At 31.0% G+C, this 26,169-nt stretch overlaps 3 protein-coding genes across 5 annotated transcripts; 1 reads left to right on the top strand and 2 right to left on the bottom strand.

Moving 5' to 3' along the window:
- Positions 1-1,577: 1,577 nt before the first annotated feature.
- Positions 1,578-2,709, bottom strand: LOC106366639 (auxin-responsive protein IAA4). Its single transcript, XM_013806290.3, has 3 exons — positions 2,416-2,709; positions 2,020-2,322; positions 1,578-1,929 (listed from the first exon to the last, which is right to left on the bottom strand). Exons 1-3 carry the CDS (start codon positions 2,610-2,612, stop codon positions 1,854-1,856), a joined length of 576 nt encoding a protein of 191 aa, XP_013661744.1. The 5' UTR covers positions 2,613-2,709; the 3' UTR covers positions 1,578-1,853.
- Positions 2,710-18,104: 15,395 nt separating this feature from the next.
- LOC106364335 (transcription factor bHLH92) lies at positions 18,105-21,128 on the top strand. Of its 3 annotated transcripts, XM_013803939.3 has the most exons (4): positions 18,105-18,508; positions 18,668-18,955; positions 19,819-19,872; positions 20,858-21,128. In XM_013803939.3, exons 1-3 carry the CDS (start codon positions 18,161-18,163, stop codon positions 19,837-19,839), a joined length of 657 nt encoding a protein of 218 aa, XP_013659393.1. In that variant the 5' UTR covers positions 18,105-18,160; the 3' UTR covers positions 19,840-19,872; positions 20,858-21,128. The 3 variants fall into 3 exon arrangements, 2 of the variants coding, with proteins under 2 accessions (XP_013659393.1, XP_013659392.1); XR_007328393.1 differs by having other exon boundaries at positions 18,668-19,872; positions 20,858-21,041; XM_013803938.3 differs by lacking the exon at positions 19,819-19,872.
- Positions 21,129-23,368: 2,240 nt separating this feature from the next.
- LOC106364334 (transcriptional regulator TAC1-like) lies at positions 23,369-25,311 on the bottom strand. The gene has a single exon (XM_013803937.3). It carries the CDS (start codon positions 23,930-23,932, stop codon positions 23,522-23,524), a length of 411 nt encoding a protein of 136 aa, XP_013659391.1. The 5' UTR covers positions 23,933-25,311; the 3' UTR covers positions 23,369-23,521.
- Positions 25,312-26,169: the final 858 nt, after the last annotated feature.

The following is a 26,169-nucleotide window of genomic DNA, read 5'->3' as shown; positions in this document are numbered from 1 at the left end:
AAAAAAGTCAGCTTTCTTTTGTTTGGGTTTTTGTAGGGGGTTATGTCCAGGACTAACTCATGCTCAGAAATACGGTTTTTGTAGGGGGTTATGTCCAGGACTAACTCATGCTCAGAAATACGGTTTACGTGTAGATGTTAACCGAGCTAAACCGATAATAACGAGCCGCTCGGTTGTATTGGTCTGATGAAAGGATTTGCTTCTCAGTCTGAACCAATTATAAATATTTAGCAGCGACCAAACCGGTCAAGTTAACCTTGTTAGAGTCAGAAATCTATAATTAAAGATTATACTATTCTGACCTTCCTCTCATATATTTAGATGTTCCGAAAATAAAGATTACGATTTTGCGTTATTAAGAAATATCAGATTACAATTTTGCTTTGGTTCTTGATGTTTCGTTAGTTCTTTTAAATGAAAATAATCATCTTGCATAAAAAAAAATAGGGCAAATCTCCAAAATAGCACATTTCTAAGTTTATATCACAAAAATAGCACTCAAAAACTAAAATGACCAAAATAGCACCTTTCTAAGTTTATCCTTTGAAAATTTTAATTTTTTTTATTTTTAAAATTTGAAATCTTATTCCCAAAACCTCATTTCTCAACTCTAAACCCTAAACCCTAAACTCTAAACCCTAAACCATAAACCATAAACCCTAAACCCTAAACCCTAAAATCTAAACCCTAAACCCTAAAATCTAAACCCTAAACTCTAAACCCTAAACCCTAAATCCTAAACTCCACCCTTTAACTCTAAACTCTAAGTTTGTGACTTTTGATAAAACATCAAGTGTTATTTTTGTGACTTTTGACCTTGAATGTTAGTTTGGGAACATAAACTTGATTTAGTGCTATTTTTATCTTTTTCTCAGAAAAAATATACTGCGGTATTAATTGCATTAAAAAAATATACTGCGGTATTTGAATGTAAAACTATAAATTGTTAGAGCACCAAGGAAAGTCTCCTCAAGAACTCGAAATTCAAAGTACCTATACCATCTTTCGAAAAAAAAGCTCTGATTCCAAGTTTTGATAAATATTATTAGTTCCTTATTCATAAGTTTTAGATTATTTTAAGTGATAGTGGAGACAAAGGAGCACAGTTGAGTAGATTTACTTGTTGATTGTGTGGGGGACCAAAGTATCAGTAGAAATCAAATTACATACAAAAGATAATATAAACATTTACAAAGTCCCAAAAATTATTCTCACTGCTCGATTAAGATTTCTGATATTTGTTTAATCTTGTTCTGCCTCTCTCATTTGTGATTAAATATGTATAAATCAAGTTAAAAAGAAACTAGAATCCAAGGGCACTTGCTTACAAGCTGGCTATTTTTATATAATTTCTTCTATATATTAGCTCTGGTTTATAACTTCCTCTTTGTTGTGCTCATCTGCAAGTTAGGTTATAGCTTGATCCAATCAAAACCCATTAACAAGCTGTGGATTCTTCTGATTAGGGCGTAATCCTAATATAAAATGTTGGTTTTATGATCAGTGACATTTACTATGTTTGATAATGCATTTTTTTCAAAAAGTTATACACAAATCTAGCAAAAAGAAGAGAACCATAACACAAAAATGGTTTCTGTTACATAAAAAAAAGAAGCAAACATAATGTTCAGATTCAGAACTTTCAAATAGCACACAATTATGCTTAACACCGTTTAAGCCTCTCACTGGTACATTTGTTACCATCAGAATCAAGAACACCACAAGAAAGTGAATATTTTAACCGACAAGGTAAAGATTCACAGTTATGTTTATATGACATATCTTCCCCCGAAAACCCAAGCAAATTAGAGAAAACAGAAAAAAACTCTGTTTTTGAATCTTCTAGGGTTTTCTTAAACACCACAACCGAGACCTTTAGCTTCTGATCCTTTCATGATCCTTAGCCTCTTACAAGACGAAACAAACATCCTGTAACACAAACAAAAAACACCATTAATACATAAACACACACAAAAAAACACAGAAAGAACAATCTAAATGAATAAAATGTTTACTTACTCCCAAGGAACATCTCCAACAAGCATCCAGTCACCATCTTTGTCTTCATAAGTAGGCACAAACTCTGAGTCTTTATATCCTTCTCTCTCACAATATTTTCCCACAGAGAATTTAAACATGTTTTCAAGCGATTTCATCAATTCTGGATATTGCTTATACACCGTTAGATCTATCTTCCTCAGATAGGGAGCACCATCCATACTTACTTTCACATACATTCCTTGACCTTCAGATTCATTCTTCTTCGTCTGAATATTGTTCTTCCTGTAAGATCTTACAGGTGGCCATCCAACAATCTGAGCCCTGAAATGCAACAAAAATTGTAATAGATTAGATCAGATCAGATCTACAATCAGCAATACACCTTTTTCAGACAAAGTTTTCTAGAACACTTACTTTGGAGGAGAGGCTGTTTCAGCTTTTCCGGTAGATTCAATATCTTTCTCAGTTTCAGGAAAGGCTCTTTTGTTGCTTTTACAGCAAGAAACCTTTTGTCTCTCCTCTTCACCTCCATCTTCTGTTCCTGGTAATCCTAGTCTCAGCTCTGTTGCCTTTAGGTTAACAAACTCATCACAAACACCAACGTTTTCCATGTCTTAACTGGATTGGTCTTGAAAGAAAGAAACTCTGTTCTTGTGTGGTGTATAGAGAGAGAAAGAGTTATTTTGTAATATAAGGCTTTGTGAAGAAAGAGTGTTTTATAGTACATTGCAAGTCTTTTTGTAAATTTAGAAAAATAAAAATTATTTTTGAAAAAAAATGAAGGAAAGAACTTAAGTTAAGGACAAAGGCAAAAGCTAAAGCTGTCGGGTAGCAAACAGTAGCATCAACTTTGATGCAAAAGGTGTCCCATCATTTTGGGGACATTCGTGGGACACTTTCATCTATAGCCAAAAGACACTTTCTTTGATCTTAATGGACGGTCTATATACATTACCTATTTGCCTTGTTAACCCTAATTCGAGGAAGTGGGGTTAAAGTATGGTACACTCATGTGTAGAATACAAAAACCCTTTTCTTTGGTTGAGGGTTTTGGGTTTGTAGGGTAAGCACTAGATGTTGCCTGCCACATGCATATGTCACCTCTCTATCTTAAAACCAAGAACTTACTCTTTCTTATATATGTGGTTCTTGATAAATCAAGATTAGATCATTCTAGTCAACCGAATTCAAACCCTAGCTGTCTTAAGTCAAAACAAATTTGTAGTTTTTGTTGTTGTGTTCATTGACTTGCTTTTTTAACATTAAAGTAACTTTTGAGTTAAAATTCTGGTGATTGTTCCAGTGTCTATCTCTTGTTAAAGGAACAACACATAGGTACTTATTAAAGACTCATTGATTTCTTTACAAGTCATTTAACCACCCCACCCCCTCTCTCCTCCCTCCCAACTTGGTCTCTCTGTCTCTATGAAACTTATATGATCTTTCATAAATATGAATCTTGAAACAAACTGACAAGAAATCTACTCAGAAGGTTTTGTCTTGTGACAGTTCATCATCTATGTGGCCTTATAGTTTTTGGGTTTTGATTCTCTCTGTTCTTTGTTCATGTTACAGCTGTACAGCAAGACAGTTGCTGTACTAGTTTTGATTTAGTGGACCATACCAAACCAATGTAATTTTGGCAGGACCTGATCAGGACATTTTTGCATGTGCAAATGGTGCACTCAAAAGTTATCTACCTCTAAATAGTTGGAGACCGCGTTGAATATGATTTATGAGTTACGATATTTTGGAGATTTTCGGTATATATCAGAAGTTATTTCAGAAAGGGGAAATTTCAACGTAGTGTACACGCTAAACAACAAAACTTTGGGTTTGGTGTGAAATTTGTGAATCTGTGGGTTTCTTGTGTGGTGTTTAAGCTTTTAAGTTTATCATCACTACCTAGAAATTAAATACCGAAAATGAGATATATCTAGATTACACCGGTTGATGACATTCCCCACCACCCACCCCCACCTCCCCCCGGTTCGATTTCGTGGTCACAGTCGCGAACAACAATGTATATGGAATCTATAATTTTTTCAAAGGTTAGCCTATCAATCTATGATTAATGTTTGGTTGATCCACCGTTCGATTTAATTAGTGATACAAAACATATAGACATGATCGTCCGTTTATCTCATCATTATATGTTAGGTAGGGTAGGCAGTACGAAAGTTCCATAATGAAACTAATTATATTCGAACTCCATCACATGTACAATGCTCAAATGCTGTAACCGAACCCAACACTGCAACCAATTTCCAATATATATATATGTATCTTTTTGTGAATGAACCTATAATTTATTTTAAATTTCTCAAGAATGATTTGTGCTTTGCCGGAGTGGATATGTTATAAATCTTATCTGGTCGACAAATAAGTAACAAAATGATTTTTATGAAACATTAAATTAATTAATCAGATAAAAAGATATGGTTATTTAGCCCCTGTTTTTATGTCAGCGGCTAGCGACCAACTTTATAGCTGTGTTTTGTCCATGCGTGTGAAGAGTGACACCAACCGCGGTAGTTTTGCCCATGAAAAGTAATCGCAGCGATCATTCTAACTCGCTACTTTTTATAGCGACCGAACAACACCGGCAAACTTTACGAAAGTAATCGCAGCGACTCCTAATTTATTTTCCACCATATTTCTGTCTGTCTTGATCGTTGGTTTAGGAAGGGTTATTGGTCAGTGAATTTTCGTGAAGTTTGAAAATTTTAAGAATCTTTATTGGTTCTTGGATTTCGTAAATCTTAGGAGAATTTATTGTTATTGGTTTAAGAATTTTCAAAATCCATTCAAATCTCTTATTATTCAAAATATTTAGTTATTATTGATTTTATAATTTTAACTAAATCAAGTGTTACTTGAGATAAATTTTATTCATTTTTACTCATAAGATTCAACTTTCAAAATATCATATGTATCCATGTGATTTTCAAAATCCTTGTGATAAAAAACTAGAAAACAAAATAATTATTCTTATTAAATATCTATTGCACCTTAAATCTAAATTATATGTTCAAAACTATAATTCATTACATTTATATATTTTTACATTTTTGAATATATAATTATTTTTAAAATATTATATTTTTAATATAAATATTAATAATTACATTTACAAATCTTAATAATTTTAAAATATTTTGTTAAATAGTTTCAAAAAAAAAATTCGAATTTCAAAAAGAAAATTTGGAAATTTTTTTTTTTTTTGAAATAGGAAAATTATAAAAATTATAAAAATGTTCGAATTTGATAACATATAATTCGAAATTATATAAAACAACTATTTATATTTTATTTCTTATACATTTATACAGAAATAGGTAAAATAGTCTTTTACCTTTTACATGAAACTTTTTTTGGTCATTTTCTTTTTTAAATGTTTTTTTTGTGACAAAATCTTTTAAAATGACTATTTAAGAAAATTGTTCAATTTTGTATGTATCAGTATTATTTTCTTTTTAATTTGAAAGCAATAAATAAATAATCATACTATATGATTTAGAAAATAAATAGATTCTATATTTATTTTACAAAAAATATGATTGAAAAGAGGTAATAGAAATTCATGAAAATCTATATCAATCTAAGAAAATTATGATCAAATTTCATAAGTCAATGTATATAAATTTTTGCAATCCACGTAACTTTTTAAAATCTATCAATTTTCAAAATTCACAAACTCTACACAAATTCAGCTCCCAATAACCCCCCCTTATTGTCGCTGGAAGTGATCGCTGTAACAGAGTACCAAATAGGGCCTAACTAATTGGTGTATATAGTATACAATAAAAATCCAAAGCATGAGCGAAATAATTGTATACTAGATTTTGATCCGCGTTTAAAAGCGCGGGATATTTTTACTATGAAAAATTTCATCAATTTTCAAATGTTTTGTTAATTTGTAATTTTTTTGTCTATTTAAAATATTTTTGCATTTAAATTATCGATTTTAAATCTGAACCAGACCACCGGTCTAATGGGTATATAACTCGGTTTGGATTTTAAGAAATATCCATTATTTAAAAACCCGATAAAACCCACAAAAAATCGCTAAATTCTTAGGTTAGCCGGTTGAACCAATGAGTAACCGATATGAACCCAATATTGTAATAATATGTTCATATGGATATAATTAAACAAAAATCAAAATAGAATAACCGGTTATGTTTATTTTAAAAAGATTTTAAATTGAAAGGAGGTATAATTAATCTTTTTAATTTGTCTCACATTGATTATTGCTTATTTTAATATGTTATAATAAAAATGATCAACTATTTTTGTTCAATTTATTTTGTATTTCATAATTATTTTGTATGTCTCATAGAATAACCTACAAAAATTTTAACCTTTAAAAACATCAAGCATAATTTGTAATAATATAATCACATATTATAAATATTAGTTAGCTTTTAGTATTTTACTTTTCGTTAAATATTTTTGTATCCGAATAAAATTATATTGATTTTATTTTTATTTTTTTAAGTAAAGACTAGGTGGACCGCCTGCACGCATGTGCAGGCATTAACATTAATATTAAATTAATAATTACATATTTACAACTATATAATATTTATGTTATATGTATGTGGTTAATATGAAAGATTCGATGTTACATATTGATATTTATACTATTTTCATATGAACAAAGAATACATTAGAACGTTTAGATTAAAAATTTAAGTGTTTCGTATAAACAATATGAGTTATGAAAAATACAAAGTACCTTAAGTCCATAAAGTAGAGAAACCAGACCTTAAGACCAAAGCTTCGAGTTCTGTCTAGATTAAGTTAAAACCCACACATCATATAAGATCATATTTCCCATGTCTTGAGCGCCAGATCATCATGAAGAGTGCACTCGATTTTCTTAGCACCAACATCTTTCCAGTCTATTGAAAGCACTGTCCCATTAGATTCCACCTGTTGATTATGCAAAACTACAAAAGAGTCAATCAAAATGCCAAAAACATTGTAATCTCCATGAGAGAAGAAAGACTAAATAGGAATATAGATAGATAGATACTCACAAATGATTTGCTCTAGCACTCCTCATATCCTCATCAGAATTCAAATATATCTCATGGAAGAACTTGTTCAAAGCAGCGTCTCCTTCAAGCTTATCATCCTTCTATTCTTCTTCACTTCATCTTCAAGCTTGTCATAGTCCTTTACTTTCTTGGAAGAACGATAAGCCGGTCTCATTGAAACCTCTGCACAATTACACAAACAAATAATAAATTTTAAAATGTCAAGAATCTGTGATTCTAACTTCTCATTAGGTGAAACTAAATAAAAGAAAAAAGAAAGTAGAAAACATGTTTAAGAAATTCGGGTCCGGCAAAACTGCTGGTTGTTTTCCATGTTCAAGAGAGGCCCATGTGATTATCTCTGCTTTTAAAATACTTTTCTTAATTTTGGTTGATATTACTTCATATCTTCACTTCACTACTGCTATCTGAATACACACCGCAAGGAAAAAAAAGGGTCAATACAATGTGTACAACTCAGAAGATGGCATTGTGTGAGTTTAAAAGGACTGCTTGGTACTATCTAATAAAATGAATCATTTATATCTAATAAAATGTATCCTTTAGATACATAACTCTTTGAACTGCTTGTAGGTTAAGCATAATTATTCTGTTAGTTCAAAAAGTTAGAGTTCAAAAGGTTTAAAAGGACTGCTTGGTACTATCGAATAAAATGTATCTTTTAGATGTCAATTATCCAATTACATCTATAAACCAATTACCTTTCCCAACAATCTCAGTTTGAGATGATACGCTTTCTCTCTTGGAACATCAGTCGCAATACTCAGATGCAAAATCACTAACATAATTGACACAATTTACATAGAAGTGTTTATCATGGAGGTGTGTTCTGAGAATGCATTATGCTTCAAACGATCACATTTAACACTAATCTTAAAACATCAGAAAAATATAATCGATAAAAACCAAATATTTCACGCATAAACCACATAAAAAAATCAGTCATGAAATATAAAAGAGAGATTTGAATTACCTGAGATTTATTATCATTGGTTTCATTGTAACATCATAGATGATTTACGGTTTCCTTCCCTAAGCCTTGAGTAAGAAAAGAGGTAATTCTAATAAAAATATTTAAAGATGTAAACAATCCCCAAAAGATAACAAATTATATAATTGATAGGACAATGTCAATGAGTTTCAAAGTTTTTAAAAAGCTTTGAGATTACATTTGGCTCTCAGACGTACCGAAGAGGATCACGCACAATAAATAAATTGCACTTGATTAGCATACACATCTTATATTATATTCTTGATAAGTGATTTAACTTTATAAAAAAAAAATTACCTTTTTCGAAAGGGATGATCAGTTCCTGGATAAACAGAGTCGTCTCTTTTTGTTAGTTGAATCACTACTGATGCAAAAATATAGATAGAGATACAACATGGAGAGGAAGAGAACTAAAATAAACGGAGAAGAAGAATCTCCCATAAAATTACCAGTAACGATGTTCCCGTCTATGAGTTACTTATTGATTATCATACACCTGCGCAAGATCACAAAAGTAAAATTTAAATTAGAACGATCAAAAACATATGAAAACTTAAAAGATAGATGCGTGAAACTAATGGGGGTGGCGTGATATTTATATAGCAAATTAGTTTAAGTTTCTAAATGACCTAGTTTTCAAGAGAAGCTATGAGATAGAATATCCTCTAATAAATTTTAATTCAACTATGAGATAGAATATCTTATAATAAATTTTTAAAGATATTCTGTTTATAATATATACATAATTTTGGTAACTCAAATCTTACTATATATATATTTAAATATTAAATGCATGATATTAGGAAAGAAGATATCTCGTTAGTTGATTGCAACTAATTTTTGATAAAACAAATCCCAAGATAAGGATAATAAGGAAAGAATAAATAATTTTAACGTTAAAACCCCTCAACTAAGTTTGCTTTGTTTAATTTTCTCAAACTAAGTATTTAACAAAAAAACACCTAAACTAACTTTATTTAATGAATTAAACTCTAACAGGTCATAATTACCATTACTACCAGTAAATTTTTAGTTTAGGGGTTTCTACACTAAGTAAACATTGTTGAGGAATTTTACCATTAAAAATGAAAACATGAAAAATATTGTAATAGGAGGATAAATTTTCAAAATACATTTTATAAATTAATGTATAAGCTTCTATAAATGACTTAGAACCTCTTATAATAATTTAAAACATATGATAAGCCAATATAAATAATTTTATAAATGTATTTATAATTTTATAAATGATTTATAAAGCATGCATTGAATTATTAGAAATTAATAGTTACTTTATATACAAATATAATTCTTTCTATATGAATATAAAATCATTATATCAATTCAAATAAACATTTTTGTTTATTATTTTATGTAATTTATAAATATATAAAAAATTGATCGCATTATTACTCTTTCATTGTTTCAACAATTAGTTACCATAAATAATTATTTCTAATATTATGTAGATTATTTGGAAAGTGGTAATTGAACTATCCTTTCCTTTTAGATATAATTATAATAAATAAAATTAAAATTATCGATCAATCAAATTATAACAATTTGAAGAGTTAATTTATGATCAACACGTAATAAAAAAATCACTTATATGACTTCTCAATCAATATATATTAGAATTTATAATCAATATATAGTAGAATTTATATTTTTATAAATAATTTATAACATTATATAAATAATTTTAAAATTCTGATAAATTTATTCTGTAAACAACGATAAATAATTTAAAAATTATATTATTAAACATGTTTGGATTTTGTAATATTTAAAATAGTTATTATATAATTATATTTGAATACAATTCATCAAGTAGAGTATAAAACTATTGTAATTATCTTATATAAAAATTTGTTCATTATATTTTATAGTTTATAACTATTAAAAGTAATAAATAAAATATTATTAATCTTTCTATAATTTCGAGAATTAGTTGCCATAAATTGTTATTTGTAATATTCTTTAGATTATATGGCAAGTGATGTTAAATGTTTTTAGATTTATCTTAAATTTTTAGATCTAATTTAAATAAATAAAAATTAAAAACAATTGACCAATCAAAATATAACAATTTTTTTGAAACTTCACCTATGAGCGACACGTCACCAGACCTCACTAAATTAACTTCTCTTTTAATATATAGGGGGATAAACATTATTTGATAATAATCGCAGCATATCTTTTTATAATTTTATACTTGCCATAATAATATTAACTTGAATAGTTTTAGTAATCTTACATATTTCGAATAGATTTCATTGTCAAGATATACTCCATAATTAAAAATCACGTTTTGTCATGTAGGTTAGATGAATTTATTGTGCTTTCAGAAAATTTCCACAATTAGAGTAAAAAATAATATTAATAATAAACTTAAATATATGAATGGTATGAAATTGTAAATAAATCAAAAATCAGATAGGATTCTGCTTTAATAGTATAGATTAGTAAAAATATCATTTTAACATTAAATATAATATTATTTAATAAAAATATAGTATAAAATATGTAGCCAATGATTAAAGAATTCCGAATAATCTTTTAAAACATGAAGACTAAGTAAGAAGCACCTTAGCCTATTGGTTAAGGTTTAAAGGCTTCTACACCCAGGTCTGGGGTTCAAATCCCAGACTATGCAATTTCTTGCAGATTATAGGATGCGAAGCTTTCGGAGGTTCCAGAGTACTGTAAGCAGAGCAGAGTACTGTAAGCAGAGCCGTTCGTTGTGGTCGCCTGTTGTGGTGAGAGCCTGTCCATCGAAGATGTCGTACATGCAGAACCGTTTGTGGTTTCAAGTGTTTCGGGGAGAGCTTCATCGTGGAATCATTATTCGTGGAGCTATTCATCATTATCGCATATGTTGCAGGTAGTTGATCATCATATCTAATAGATTTAGAGATTATATGATGATGTAATGTGTTACCCAGCGTAAAAAAAAAAAAAAAGTAAGAAGCACAAACTTATAAGTTAAAATTCAAATACTTCTAGAAATATGAGATCAACATCATCCACTGGAACTAAAACACGATAGGCACCCTGGGTTGGATGAAAGAATCTTATCCATCTTCCTCCTCATTTTATCCTCATCTAGTCCTTCTCCACGGACGATAAGTATGCAATTTTCTAATGATACATCCCTAACTCCTAAAAAGGAGAAATTCGTTAGTATATATTTGTTTGGCTCAAACATACTACTAAATTGTGTTAGTGTACCTTTACACTTATAGATATAAGCAAAGGCTTTCTTCTTGGCTTCTCCACCAGTAACTCCATATTGGAATCTCAAGTCTTCCTGCAAATAATGAAATTATATTAAAGTTTAGAAGAATTATATATAGAATCAATACATGTTTATGAAGGTGTACAACTTTTTCTTTTGTCAAAGGAATGTGTAAAACTATATGCATATGCTTTTTACACGTGCTTCCTCACAAATTAACTAACCATTTTTGAAAGCTTTAAGAGTTGGGAATCTGAATAGAGGTGATCAAGTCTAAGATATGAGTTTATATTTGTCTGTTTAATGAAGAGACTATATGCTATTTATATGGATAGGAGTTAATTGTTACCCAAAAATAATATTAATCAAAAAAGAAAATTTACTTGCTTATCCCACCATGAATCAGAAATAGTCCATAAATATTATGAGAAATATTCCATATTATTTAAATGGAATCTGTATATTTATACCAAATAATATAGGAAATATTCTATAATTATTTAGATACAACTTTAAGTTTTATTTTCTTTTTTTGAGCAAATAAGTTTTATTTTCTTTTCATAAAGTTTTAAAGTAAACTCAAATACCCATTGTTTATTTCAGTTCATACTGTTCATCATTTTAATCATCTCCTTGGATTAATAAAAATATTTTTTTTAACTCTGATTTAGTTTTTACTCAATTCCTTAAACTTAAAAAAAATTATCTCATAAAGAACAATGTTATTGTAATTTAGTAGTCGTCTTATAACATCTGTTTATATATCATTATTAAGCTAACAAATTTTGATATCAAATGCTTAATATATTTGAAATTACAAAATAAAACTTACATCTTGTTCACAAATTATTTATTATCTTAATTTTTAATAACTAAATAATAAATTTGTGAATAGCGCCGATGATCTTAAACACAAAAAAAAAAATAGCGCCGATGATAATCTACTTCTTTTAAAATGGAAACACAATACTTTTAAGTTTTATCATTTCGTCATATGAAAAGTTCCACGTAGCGAACTTATTCCATAACCTAGGTTTTCCTTAGTGCAAATGCTAGCAGATGAGTTCATTACTTCATTGCACACATATACTATCATTTATATATTACCAGAGTTTAGGTAACTGAACTATGTGTTTTCATCATAAATAAATATTTTAACAATACGTAATACAAAATAGTATATAACTAATATCATACTAGGTGTTTGGCCATAAATGTGGGCATAATGATTTTACAGATTTTTATTATTACATTCCTTATAAATTTTAAAAACTGACATAAAAACTATACAGTATGTTTTTATTCCTACTTTTCATTTTCTCTAACTTTTTTTTATTGTCTTATATTCATTTTTTTTAAACACCAGTTGAGTCTACAATACTATAATAATGTAATCACATATCAACATATCATATAATAAAATAAAATAAAAGGTAAATCTTTGTCTGTTTTTAATCGTCTTTACTTCTTTAAACCAACATGTATGAATTAGAAAAATAATTTTGAAAACACAAAACTAAAATAACAGAAGCAGTTGCTGCCTTCTCGGATCGTCAGTTCCAGAAATTTCTTGGGCTTGTTGCAGTAAAACCATTGATATTTGATAGGCCATGGATTTTATCCACTTTTAGCCATGGTTTATAAGTGTTTTAATATATATTTACTACGATATAAAGTCTATTTAGAGTATTTACAGGTTCAGGAACGATTTGGAGGAAAGTGATGATTTTGGAATCTCTTGGAGCTTTTTGATGCGCAAAATTGCACATACACGTCAGATGTTTAGCTATGGATGGAGACTTTCACATCATTAGATTGAGCCCATATTTTCACACAAGATATAGCTTTGAGTTAGCTTTCCAATGCCACCGGTTTGAGGTCAACCAGCATCCTGTAGCAGAAGTTATGTCCGTTTTACTGAAGAGTTGTCAATCTACCTCGCAAGAGGAAGCTGTCGAGTAGATGAAGGACTGTCGATCGACGGTGCACCCTTGGTGTCGATCGACGGTGATGCCATAATATGGTCCGAGCATATTTTATGACCGACTGAAGCCCAGAAGCAACCACAAATTACCAGAATACCCTTGGACGGCCTAAAACCCTATTTATGTGTTTTTTAAGCCATTGTTGACGGCTACGCTTTCTTTAATTCATAGTTCTACGTTAGGAGAGAAATGAGGAACTCCTTCAGAGTCCTCCTGGAACTCCTTTGGTTTTTATATTTTATTCTATTGCAATTTCATCTATGATTTATGTGACAAACATCATGCATGAGTAGATCCACCTGCTAGGTTTAAGAATTTCTAGGGTTTTGAATGAACTTCTGAATTATATGATTGTTAGGATATCTATAGATCTCTACACCAGGGTAGCTTGTAATACTAGGATCTAGAGTAGTTGGAAAACCACGAGAGTGTGACTAATTGCTTGAACCTAGAATCATAGGACAATTGAGAGGCAGGAGAGTGTAATCAATTAACGAAACCCGAATCCTGCTGGATTAGATACCTAGGCGCATACTAGCGTTGGTCTAGGAATCTAGTTGAACATAATCGATCAGATCGATAACGCTTGCCTAAGGCAGCATCGATCGACGCTCATACCGTAGCATCGATCGACGCTCATACCGTAGCATCGATCGACGCTCATACCGTAGCATCGATCGACGCTCATACCGTAGCATCGATCGACGCTCATACCGTAGCATCGATCGACGCTCATACCGTAGCATCGATCGACGCTCATACCGTAGCATCGATCGACGCTCATACCGTAGCATCGATCGACGCTCACACCATAGCATCGATCGACGCTCACACCATAGCATCGATCGACGCTCATACCATAGCATCGATCGATGCTCGATCCGTGTTGACATGCGAGTGCTGAAACACTGAACTTAGTCAATAGATTAGACTCACAGTGAGAGTTGGTTGTCTTTTGCATTAGATATCGAGTTCTAGAATCAATCCTTAGCATTTATAGATTAGAGTTCTAATAACCTGAATGGAACCTTAAGTCTAGTAGCCATCCTTCCATCAAACAAACTCTCAGTCTCATAAGAACAACTACCTTGTTCGCCCTGAAATTTATTCTATTTATTGCTTTAATACCTATTAGCCTAGCTTAATAATATAACTATTAGATTTTTTGTGTGCCATAGCTCTCTGTGGATTCAATCCCTAAGTACTACAACTCGACCTCTTATGTGATTATGTTCTTTGCGTTTCTTTAGAAGTTGTGACCACTAAAGATATTAGAATATCTTAGAGATACATTTGAATCTGAGCAATTTAAAAAATGTTGCATATATGAACGTGACTATGTTCTTTGCGTTTCTTTAGAAGTTGTGACCACTAAAGATATTAGAATATGTGGGGTTTTGTTCCATTGTATCACTTAGAAGGAAGAACGATATAGAAGTGAGAACAAATTGGTGAAGGCGGAACTTATATATGGCTGTCACTAATAAAACATGTCTTTTGTTCTTCTTTCATGTCATCGATGAAAAAAAATCAAAAACCGAATGCTGGTTCGGCATTATTCATGCAGTTCATTATTTGACATCAGTATGAAAAAGGGGTATTAAGGAAATGGATTACAACAGTTGCTTGAAAATCACCGCAAATCTCATCTGGTTTCGATCAAGAAACTGCTTCTTCAATTATAGCATTTCTTACAGTTAACTGAGCGAAAGAGTATTAAACTAGAGATGTTATTAGATGGTTATATGATGGTTTGATCCGGTTCACTTCATGGTTCAGATATATAACCAAGAAGATTCATCGTATTTTAGGTTGACTCCAAACTTCTCGCTTTACCCTCGGTTCATGTTCTATCTATGAAGATCACAATTTTTGATGTTTTTAAGAATTTTCCAGATTACACTAGTGTTTTCTGTTTAATGTTAAACCAAATCTTCTATGGTATTTAGCATGGGCATCCTGATATCCATTCGGCTTCAAATCAAGTTTTCGGATTTTCTGATTTCGTTTCTTAGGCCCCATTTAGATTTCATGTGTAAGGCCCATGCACACTAGCAGTCCAAAGTAGCCAGTGTTCTTCTTTCATCATGCAAGGCACTCATCCACTAATGTAATCTTCGAAATCTATTTTTGGCCTTTGAAGTCGTGTAATAGGCTATGTACTCAAATCGTTCTAGTGTATGATTGATGTAGCCTTTTGGCTTCGCTTTTGATTTACAAATATGGGTCACGTTTGACACTCTCAGTCACATAACTAACAGTCTCATAAATCAGAGATAACCCCATAACTTGGAGTGAAGGAAGACCTTTGTTCAAATACAATACAGACACGACGGCGTGTATGGATTCTCAATTAAGTTGGTTAAGCATAAATCCAACTGCTCAAGTTGGTAAAAAAAGTGTATTTCTACCATTGTCATTTACCTAAGTTTAGCGACTTGGTATAACGTAAATCTCTACACAAGAGCTTGTTGACCATAGCAGAGTCGTACTAGTAGGGCTATTACATAGTATGCATGAGCCATGACCTTCATATGAATCTCACTGAAACTTCAGTAGAACAGATTTGAAATCTCATGGTTTGTGGCATATGGTAGTGTATGTTTAAAGGTTTAAAATAGGATTGGGCACGAATACTCGTTACTTGCTTTATACCCGCTACTTGACCCGTATTCGCCTTGTTTTTTCAAGTACTCATTGTTGTCAAGTCAAGTATCAAGTCATTGAGTTTTGCTACTTGCAAGTACAAGGCAAGTAACAAGTATTACAAAAAAGTTACGACTCGCCTTGATATTACTTGTTACTTGTTTTACGACTAAAAAAATGATAACTAAACCATAAAAACCAAAGCTCTAAACAAATATTTCTTTGTTGTAAAAAGTAAACAATACTTTCTTATAGAATTTCATCTTCTTCTTTTTTTATATTAGGTGAAAATATTTTATTTAGAATAACTCTCGTGTTTTTACCAAGTCGAGTAAATGAAACAAACTTTCATAACCTTCTTTCGTTAAATATTATCTATCAAGTAATTTTTAGAAACTTGGAAATATATCCAAGTAATTAATAAATACTTGTAAGTATCAAGTAATCGAATAACGCAAGTAACTTACAAATAACATATTTTTGGACAAGTACTCGAAATAACAAGTATTCGTTGCCGATAAAGGCAAGCCAAGTATCAAGTATACGTAAAAAAACAAGTATCCGTCTTGCACCCACCCCTAGTTTAAAAGAGTTGATATGCGTATCATCCATCGCATTTGATTGGTAGAATGAGCGGATGTGGAAAATTCATTAACTGTGAACAGTTATGGTGTTACATGATTAATAATCTTTCCCTCTTTGTCCTAAACGATGTTAAGTGCCTGATTGACACCTGTTAGAAATAACACCAAACACATTTTAAGAAAGAGCAAAGACGGTCGGCAGTAGGGTTATTTTTTTTGGCTTTCTTATTGTTCTCAATTCAGTTTATTAGCACTTTCACACATCAACGGTAGCCAAAGCATTCCCAGCATTCCCCTTTTTGGTGGAACGCTGTTAGTAAGGATCATTAGCCATAAATATTCATTAGTAGAGGTAGGGTCCGAGACATATTTCTTTATTAGACAAGAAAAGGGTTCGCGTAAAGGGAATTGGAGAAAAGCATTCCAATACAATTTAGAGAGGAAAAAAAAACACTTTGTTACTTTCTTTGAATAAAAATAGAGAAATGATAGCTCCTCCTGAAATAAACGAATCGAATCGTAAAAACTCTCCACTCTCTCAGCTCTGTTCTCTCGTTCATATCCGACACAGATGAGAGAGAAAGCTATGGGTTTGGTTCGCCGGATTTTCTCCGGTAAAGTTGTTTCCCGGTCATCGGGCTCTGTCTATGGGAAGAAGAAGCTTCTCCAGTTCTTCTTCGCCGGCTTTTGTTTTTCCGAGAGATGGTTGTTTTTCGCTTTCTCCAGCTTATTCCGATTATGTCCGATCAAGACCTTCTGTACTTCTTTGGCTCAATTGACTCTTGAATCTCGCAGTTGTGATTCGATTGATGTCGATTTGATACCCTTGGTCCCAAGTGGTGAAGGAGGATGTGTTGGATGCGGTTCTTCGATTAGCGGTGGTTTCGATGGTTCTATAGGAGATCTCGAGTTAGTCTCGATGTAGCTCTCCGTTGAAGAGTCTAGGCGAAACAGATGGGTGAGATGGTCTCAGTTTCCGGCGTGCTCCGTCGAAACTATAGGTGGTTTCGTCTTCGCCGGCGATGTTTTCTCGGTGCCGGTCACGGTGGTGTGACCAGGTGACGCGTGTTCTCGAAAGGGGTGGGTTTCAACACGTGGGCTTCCAAACGCGTTTTCTGGACGCGTGGAGGGTTTGGCGCCGTTTCGTTAACGGGTTGGGCTTCGCCCATTGTTTTTCCTTTTTTAGGTTGGCCCTTTTCGTTTGGGCTTTTGTTTTGCTGTTGGGTCCGTTTGGGCTTAGTCCCTTAATAAATTACTAGATGGAAAAAAAAAAAAAAAACGAATCGAATTTTATAGTCAAGTCGTTCACACACGGGAACTTTCCTATCCTATTCAAACGTAAAGACACGTCAAAAGAAATATTGTTGCCAAGATACCTCACTTGACTTTCAATGGGCCTATGGCTATCTGTTTCTCTGTTTCCTACGTCGATTGACTTTGTCTAGAATTATCCTCATACGTCACCAATATAAACAAGAAAGTTGGAACGATGCATTGACCATGTGCTGAATATGGTTCTCCCATGTGTTAAATCAACAATGGCCCAACCCCACGTGTTTAAATAATAACATATATATAAACCACACACGAAACGCACAACATCAAACCACAACTCGAGATCCTTAAAGCAGTGAGAAAGTGAGAGAAAGATGGATAACTTCTTTCTAGATTCCATTTGCGAAGAAGAAGACATATTCTGGGATCTGATCGCCGGTGATGTCTCCGGCAACGCTGACAATACCGTAAGTGTACTAAACAGAAGCGCTTTTAGGTCATACGTGACGGACACGGAGCAGACGATGGTATCTTCTTCATCGTCGGTGAACGTGAACAAAAGAATGTTGAATCTTTTGAGAAAGATTTGGGAAGAGAAGAAAAATGCGTTAGCGCCGGAGAAGGAGAGATGCCGACAACATATGATGAAAGAGAGGACGAGAAGAATGAAACAAAAACAGAGTTACTTAGCTCTGCATTCTCTATTACCATTTGCCACTAAGGTACATCGCTTAATTTTGTATATTAAATTCAAATGAAGCTTATTTTTCTCAATGATTTTTTCTTATATTTTGATTCTTAACGACTTCGAGTAACTAATCATTATAGTTATTATTAATCTATATTATTAATTAATATATAACTGTGAAAAATTGTTTCAGAATGACAAAAATTCGATTGTTGAAAAAGCGGTCGATCAAATTGGGAAATTAGACGAATATAAGAAAGAACTGGAGAGAAGAATGAATGTGTTGGAGGCAAAATCAGCAACGGATCATGATAAAATGACTGGAACAAAGACTAGGTTTAGTCTACAAGAACCCTTGTCTGGGATCGATTCAATGGTAGAAATTCTTCAATGTCTTAAATCAATGGGGACAAAACTCAAAACGGTCCAAGCCAATTTCTCTCCTCACGAATTCTCTGCAACCATGAACATTGAGACTCAGGTATATGTCCATTTCATTTTTTTTCCAAGGTTTTTGGACTATTATATATTAAAACAGAAGTCACAACTTTGATTCATGTGTGATTTTTAAAAAAATGGATCTAATGGACTTATTCCTAGAAAATCATTTTACATTTAATCTCTAATCTTATCATTTAAATTTTGGGCCTACCAGAAATTTTTATTGGGTTATCAATAACTGGATTTAAACAATAGATGATTCATTGGATTTATTGGGCTATCAATAAAATGTTTAATTATTTACTCGATAATATAAATCTATGAAGCGAAAAGTTTAATTTTTAAAAAAAATTCTAAATTTGTGAAATGTTACAATATCTTTGAGTATGACAATAAAATAATATTTTACTAATCTTTATATATATAGTTACGATTTTAATAATGAAATAATAATCCGAAAATATATATATAGAAAAAGATACAAATACATGTGAAAGTTTAAAATAATTTATTCGATAAAAAAAATATACCGTAAACTTATTATGTTTTAAAAATTGATAGACACATATATTATAATATATACCAATTTAGAATTGAAAACAAAATATTTATATAAAAATAAATGAAAACAAAAATCTGCGCGGTTGTGCGGGTCGAGATCTAGTTATTATTATTATTGATATTGAGATTTTGGAGATCTCTACATTTTCCCTGTTATACTTTTCTAATTGAGCTAGTAGCCTTAAATAATATTTAGGTTTGTATGATTACAAAACATGTAGAAACCAAAAATATACTGCGATTAGGTATAATTCAGTTCACGTTTCTATCGCTATGATATACATGTACACCACCGTATATAGTGCTGGTATATCAATAGTTATGTGAAAATTTGCTTTGTAGGTTGAAGTGACGGTCGTCTAAGAAAATATCAGAAAAAGTATCTTCAATTAAATAGTAAGTTGCCTAGTTATAAATATTGTGAAGCCAATACTACTGAGAGTGTGATTGATTAATTTTGGAGCAACCCAGGGTAATTAAATTAGAGTAAATAGGTAGAAAGTTGCTGGAGAAACAAATATAAAATAAAATAAAAATCAAACATAATTTGTTTTCAACTACAAAAACAACGAGGAAAAAAAGTGACATATATACCTCTTGCCAAATAGTGACGTGAGTAAATGAGATAAAAATCACTTCCACCTGATTGGTAGAATATAAGTTAAACTGAGAGGAAAAAAATTATCGCTAACACATTCTCGCTCAAACTGCTTTTCAATCGTACCCTAAATTTATTAGTGGTTGATATTTTAGAACTACTAAATTCCTTCCTAAATTAAATCATATCCTACATTACTATCGACTCATCAGACTATACATACATAGATGAAATGAAATATATTTAGTACACTTCTAATTCAAAAAGTGAAAATTAATATTCATCAAATAACGCATAATGACTCCAAGAAAACCGTAAATTATTTAACCTTTATAGGTGAAGTTTCAGAAAATATTCATAACATATCGCTTTATGAGCTTGTCTTTTCTTCTTTTTGATAAAACATATTGTTTTCAATACTATCTATAATAACAATCCAACAAAAGAAGAAGAAAAGCTTATGCAACGCGGATTAATACCACTATTATATAAACACATATAATGGAAGGTGTTCAGAAAAAAAATATTTCATCTATTCCTAAAAGAACGATTAAAAAATCGGTTTCCACAAATATAGGTTTTCAAAAAAAAAAAATACTTTTAATAATTAATATTAATAAGTTGTACATTTTTAAGAAACATTAAATGAAAATATTAAATTAATTAGTAGCATGGTTGATAATTATAGGAAAATATATAGTGAATACACAATACATTTTAATTGTTATATTTTTAATATGCAGAAAGAAATTTATAACTAAACAAGATAAAATATTTTGGCAGATACGAGGAGAGGAGGTGGAAGAGAGAGTGGAGAGAAGACTCCAAGAAACTGAATGGAAGCTCCTCGTTCTCGCAGAAGCTTCGCGTATCGAAGACTACTGAGTTCCTTTTGTATTGACTTTCTGCTTTGTCGAAAAGAAAAGTAACAATATTCTTTTTTTTTTTTAATAAATTCTATCGGCTATCCAGTCGGCTCCAAAATAAATGTATTTAGTGCTGCAGAATAAATTAGTTTGAAAATATACCACAATATATGACCCAAATTTAAATACCTTTAAACTATTGTCAGGAGATGAACCGATCGTTACAAACGATCGGTTCTCTACTTTTAAGTTTTGTTTCTATGGTATGATTCAGTCTGAATCAGTGAGCCACCCATTTACAATATCAATATCTATTTAAAATGTTGTAACGTAAAATGGTAAATAATTTGGTATTACTACAAATACTATAACTATTATGTTCGTCTTCAACTTAATGATATATCTAATCATCTTTAACATTTACACCAAAAAAATGATATATCTAATCTATTAATTTATGATCTTATTTTTTATCTACTGTACAAAAATCTTTATTATACCATTAATTAGAAACTTAACTAAATATCCTAAATTTACTCATATATGATATTTTCCTAACATAAAAAATAAACAATATACATCTAAACAATAACATTCCTAAGAAAAGCCAAATATATTTTCATTATGATATTTTCTTATTGTTTATCATATTTAATCTACCAAATTTTATATATATTTCACTAATTAATTTTAAAATTAAATAGTACACCCCAATTATTTTTGAAATTATCATATTAACTTTTTTTAAACAAAATAAATAATAATTTATTGGTTGTAAGTTTTTATGTTTGGTTTTCATAATAAAACTAAAAACACCAAACTGAAATATAATACACTAAAATAAAATAATATTCTAAAATATAATATTAAATAATTTAATTTGGTCACATACAAAAATTTCGAGAATAAAAATTTTTAAACAAAAATTAATAAATTTGTAATAATTCATGTAAAACTAATGTTTACAATTAAGCTATTAATATGATGTTGCATTTTAAAATAAATTAACAAAATAAATGATTAATATATGATTAGTACAATTTCATCAAAAAAAAGAAATTCAACAAATATAAAATTTTCAAAATAATAATATATATTTAAAATTGATATGATATATTTCTTTATAACTTATTTTATAGTTTAAATATTATTTTATAAATAAACATATATCTGCACGTACGTGCGGGTTCAAATCTAGTCTATTCTATTAAAATAGAATTTATGACTTCTTTCATGTATGATTTTTTAATTTGGACTATTCTTTAAAATTTTTATTAAATGTATTTTACTGATTAAATTTTAAAAATATTTTGAAATTTAAAAGATTACTGATTAAAAGCTTTGTATGAAAATAAAATAGATTAGTCTAAAAGGATATGGTGGTGAATTCATGACATGCAAACATATATCCGCACGTATGTGCACATTCAAAATATTACTGATTAAATTTTAAAATTATTTTAAACATTATCTATATTTAAATTTTAGAGGATAATTTTTTTTTTTTGCCATAGAACCCCTAACCGTGTTGAACCGGCCCTACATGGGTGCGATTATTTCGGTAATCAGAAATTATAGGAAGTGTAATTTTTAAAAACAATATAAAAATTAAAATATCACATTTTACGTAGTTATCAATCAATCAAATATTATCCTATTACAAAATATTTTAATCATACAACAAAGTATATCGTGTATCATACTTTAGTTTTGAAGGCAAAACCCTATACCCTAAAAACTAAACCCTGCATGTTTTTCAATCTTAAACCCTAAATATAAAATATAATAGTAAATTATAGTATTAAGAAATTGTTATAAATGTTAATGTATGGTTTCAAAGTGATAATATAAAATTGAAAAAAAACAACTGAATTAGATCGAATTAAAACTGTATATCCAAACCATAAATGTAGCATAAACCCTAAATAATACCAAATACTATGAATATGTTTAGAATATACATCAAAATTAATAATATGATTTCAAACAAGAATTCGAAAGCATAATAATCTAGCAAGTTTTGATTAGGAGAACAACTTGATTTAAACTTGTGATAATTAAAACTAGTCTAGTTAAGCTAATGTTGTATAAGCCATGTAAGCAAGTTTCTATAGCCGGCTGTTATATGGAATTAAATCATATTTGACTCATCATATATGTCATCTTAGATATGTTACATTTTAGTTACTTAAGTTATAACGTTTTCACCTAATCTTGTTCTCGATTAATAATATGATTAGTTTTTTTTTAAAATTTTCCGTAGCAAAGAGTTTTATATCAAAAGACAAAAATCACTACGCTGGTATTTGTAGTATATAGTTCGATCATTTTGTTGTGGGATAGATCTGATCTTTTTCAGCGAAACTAATATTTGTGACATACAATTTAAAGATTAAAGATGTAATATATCTCAATGATTGATCACAAAACATGCATAATTAGATAACTCCCAAAAATATCTTACCTTGACATATAATGAACTCCTCATATGCTCCCTAGCTTACATATATATATCAACCCCGAAAACCATATAATAATCCAAAAAGGTATTACACAAATATTGATGTAGTGGTTGATGATCTCATAAGCCAAGACGTAGCTCCAAATCGATTTCATCTCCTTCAACGACCACGTTTTCTCTCCTTGTAACCATCGAGCCGATTCGTAAGCTCAAGTTCGTGGTCGCCCTCAACACGACGGATTCAACTTGCTTGTAGCCTCCACGATCAGATGATGCCACGTGGAAACATCTTCGAGCACTGGAGAGTGCTACGTCAGCGTCGTTTTGCTGCTTGGCCGCCTTGTTGAGACGGTCACGTCGATGGATGTTCATGTGACCACCCAAAGCTTGTGCGTTCGTGAAACCTCTTTTGCAGAAAGTGCACTCGTACATTCGCCTCGTCACGGTGGACGATGTAGTAAGATGATGAAGAACGGCCCCGCTTTCTGATGATGTGGACGACGATGATCTATCACACTCCATATTTTGCATATGTTGCTTCAGTCGGCAGAGAGATATTTCTGAAGAAATGTTGAAACCCTAAAGCTAGGATCTTGAGGCAAGTTTAAAGATGAAAGAGCAGTCAAATGTGTTGGGTACATATAAAGATGGTTATATATATATAGAGATAATTATACTTTTGGTGTTGTATTTTTATGTTTGGTAGACATGATTTGGCTTTTCCTATCATGGTATATTAATGTACAGTATCCAAAAATGTATATATCAGTTTTATGTCGATTTCTTTTCGTAACTAATACCGTATATGGTTGTTTTCCTCTCATGCAAATATTATTAGCAAGATTATATAACGTATCCTATGATAGATTATTGACTTGCCAATAATAGCAAGTTTATATAGCTAATTCCAAGAAGCAAAGCAGTGTGATAGCATTAGCAATGTGATTAGCCAGTATTTCATCATAATTTTAAAAAATATTGCTACGAAGCTAGCAAGGAGTTTACCGCTCGAACCTTCTTTGGAGAGATCGATGAAATATGCAGCCAAAACAGATCGGACTCATCTCGAGCGAGGGTGTGTAGCCAGTTAAAAGGCAACACATTATATTAGAACACCTGGACCACATCCCAAAATCAGTTGCCTAATACAATAGAAGTGACGGTATTCCTTGAAAATTCGAATTCAAGGGAAAACTGAGTTTATGCTTTGTTTCAAATCAAAATACCACTAGACGACCATTGCAACACTTCCAGGTGAATAAGACTATCAGTGTGCAATGAATTATGGTACTCCATATAATTCTCTAGTAAATCACTAATCACACAAAAAATATTTTGTTACTTGCGATTTAGCAATTAGCTTAAACTTGTTATCTTCTTGTTAGCAAACCAAATATTTACCTATTTACCACAAAAAAAACAACATTTACTTTCGCTTCTATTAGGTTTGTTTACAATACTCGTATAAAAAAATTACGAGCATGAAAGCATGGAAAGAGACATAACGAAAGATTTGATTAGAAATCACATAAAACCTAAATAAGTCAATCTTCAGATTAATCCAAATAGCTGGAATCCAAATAAACCTCAACTAAACTCTCCAATTAGTCCGCATAGTTACGAAAAGATGACAATTAAAAGGCAAGGGAGTGGTTTGAAATCAGTCGTATTTGTTTTTTTATTTATAAGCATTCCTTTTGTGTTTGTCTTGTAATAGCCCAACGTTTTATAGCAATTTGATCGGTACAAGACCAAATATGAATTTAAGACGGACTACTTTTTTTACTACAAAAAAAATCACTAGGATTGATAAACAAAAAGGAAAACGTGTATAGAGATTGAAACGCGTTATGATACTTCTAAAATATATCAAAGATAAAAAAATGTTACAGAATTATGGAATACATAGTAGTTTAATTAATTATATACATGTTGCCAAAAAAAATAATAATTATATACCATATTTCTTAATTGGACAGCTACGCAAAAGACAAGCTGGAGACGAGTCATTATTTGATAGCAACTCGGGTACTTTGATTCGCTTAATTACTACCCCAGACCCGGATTTAAATTCCGGCTGGTGGATACTGATTATATTTCTTTTTATCCTTTGATACCGTCATACTGAGATCTTAATTTTACGTTTTTACCAGGAGTACACACGTTAAAAACGATAGAACTTGCACTTTTTTATCCTAAAGGTGGCTTCATTTACATATATAGTTCTCGCTCATTCAGCCACTTATCATCCGTTTGAGGCTAGTGAGTTATACATTATCAACAAGATCAAAAGATAGGTGGAAATTTTGGCTAAAGGGTTCGGATATAAAGCACAAGGACAATATACGTACTTTGACTTTTCTCTAAGTTTTAAGTATGTCTCATCTGCCTGCCACAAGAGCTAAACCATTTTTTCTTGCCATACAACGATGTAATCATCTGTCTACTTCAACAGGTTTTAAAGGGACTACTCGTAGTTTGGATCACTGAATCTAGCAAGATAATTAGTGAAATTATCAAGAAGAGAAGGAAAATTCGGCTGCGTATAAAAACAAAGCCTGAGCTAGGGCGACTGGCCATAGGAAGGACCGGGTCCATTTAGCCTACTGGGCACAAAGCCTGAGCAGTAGTATAATCTGAATGGACATGTTGTCTAGTGATGGTGTTTAACTATATGGGCACATGGCTTTAAAGGAACATATAGCCTCAATGGATTTATTGTCTTGTGTGGTGTTGTTTTTTCTTTTCAGGTGAGTTTGAAGAAATTC

This window comes from Brassica napus, chromosome C9 (assembly GCF_020379485.1).
Source record: "Brassica napus cultivar Da-Ae chromosome C9, Da-Ae, whole genome shotgun sequence".
Lineage (NCBI taxonomy): Eukaryota > Viridiplantae > Streptophyta > Magnoliopsida > Brassicales > Brassicaceae > Brassica > Brassica napus.
The sequence above is the reverse complement of the archived record's forward strand: the minus strand, read 5'-3'. Positions and strand labels throughout refer to the sequence as shown.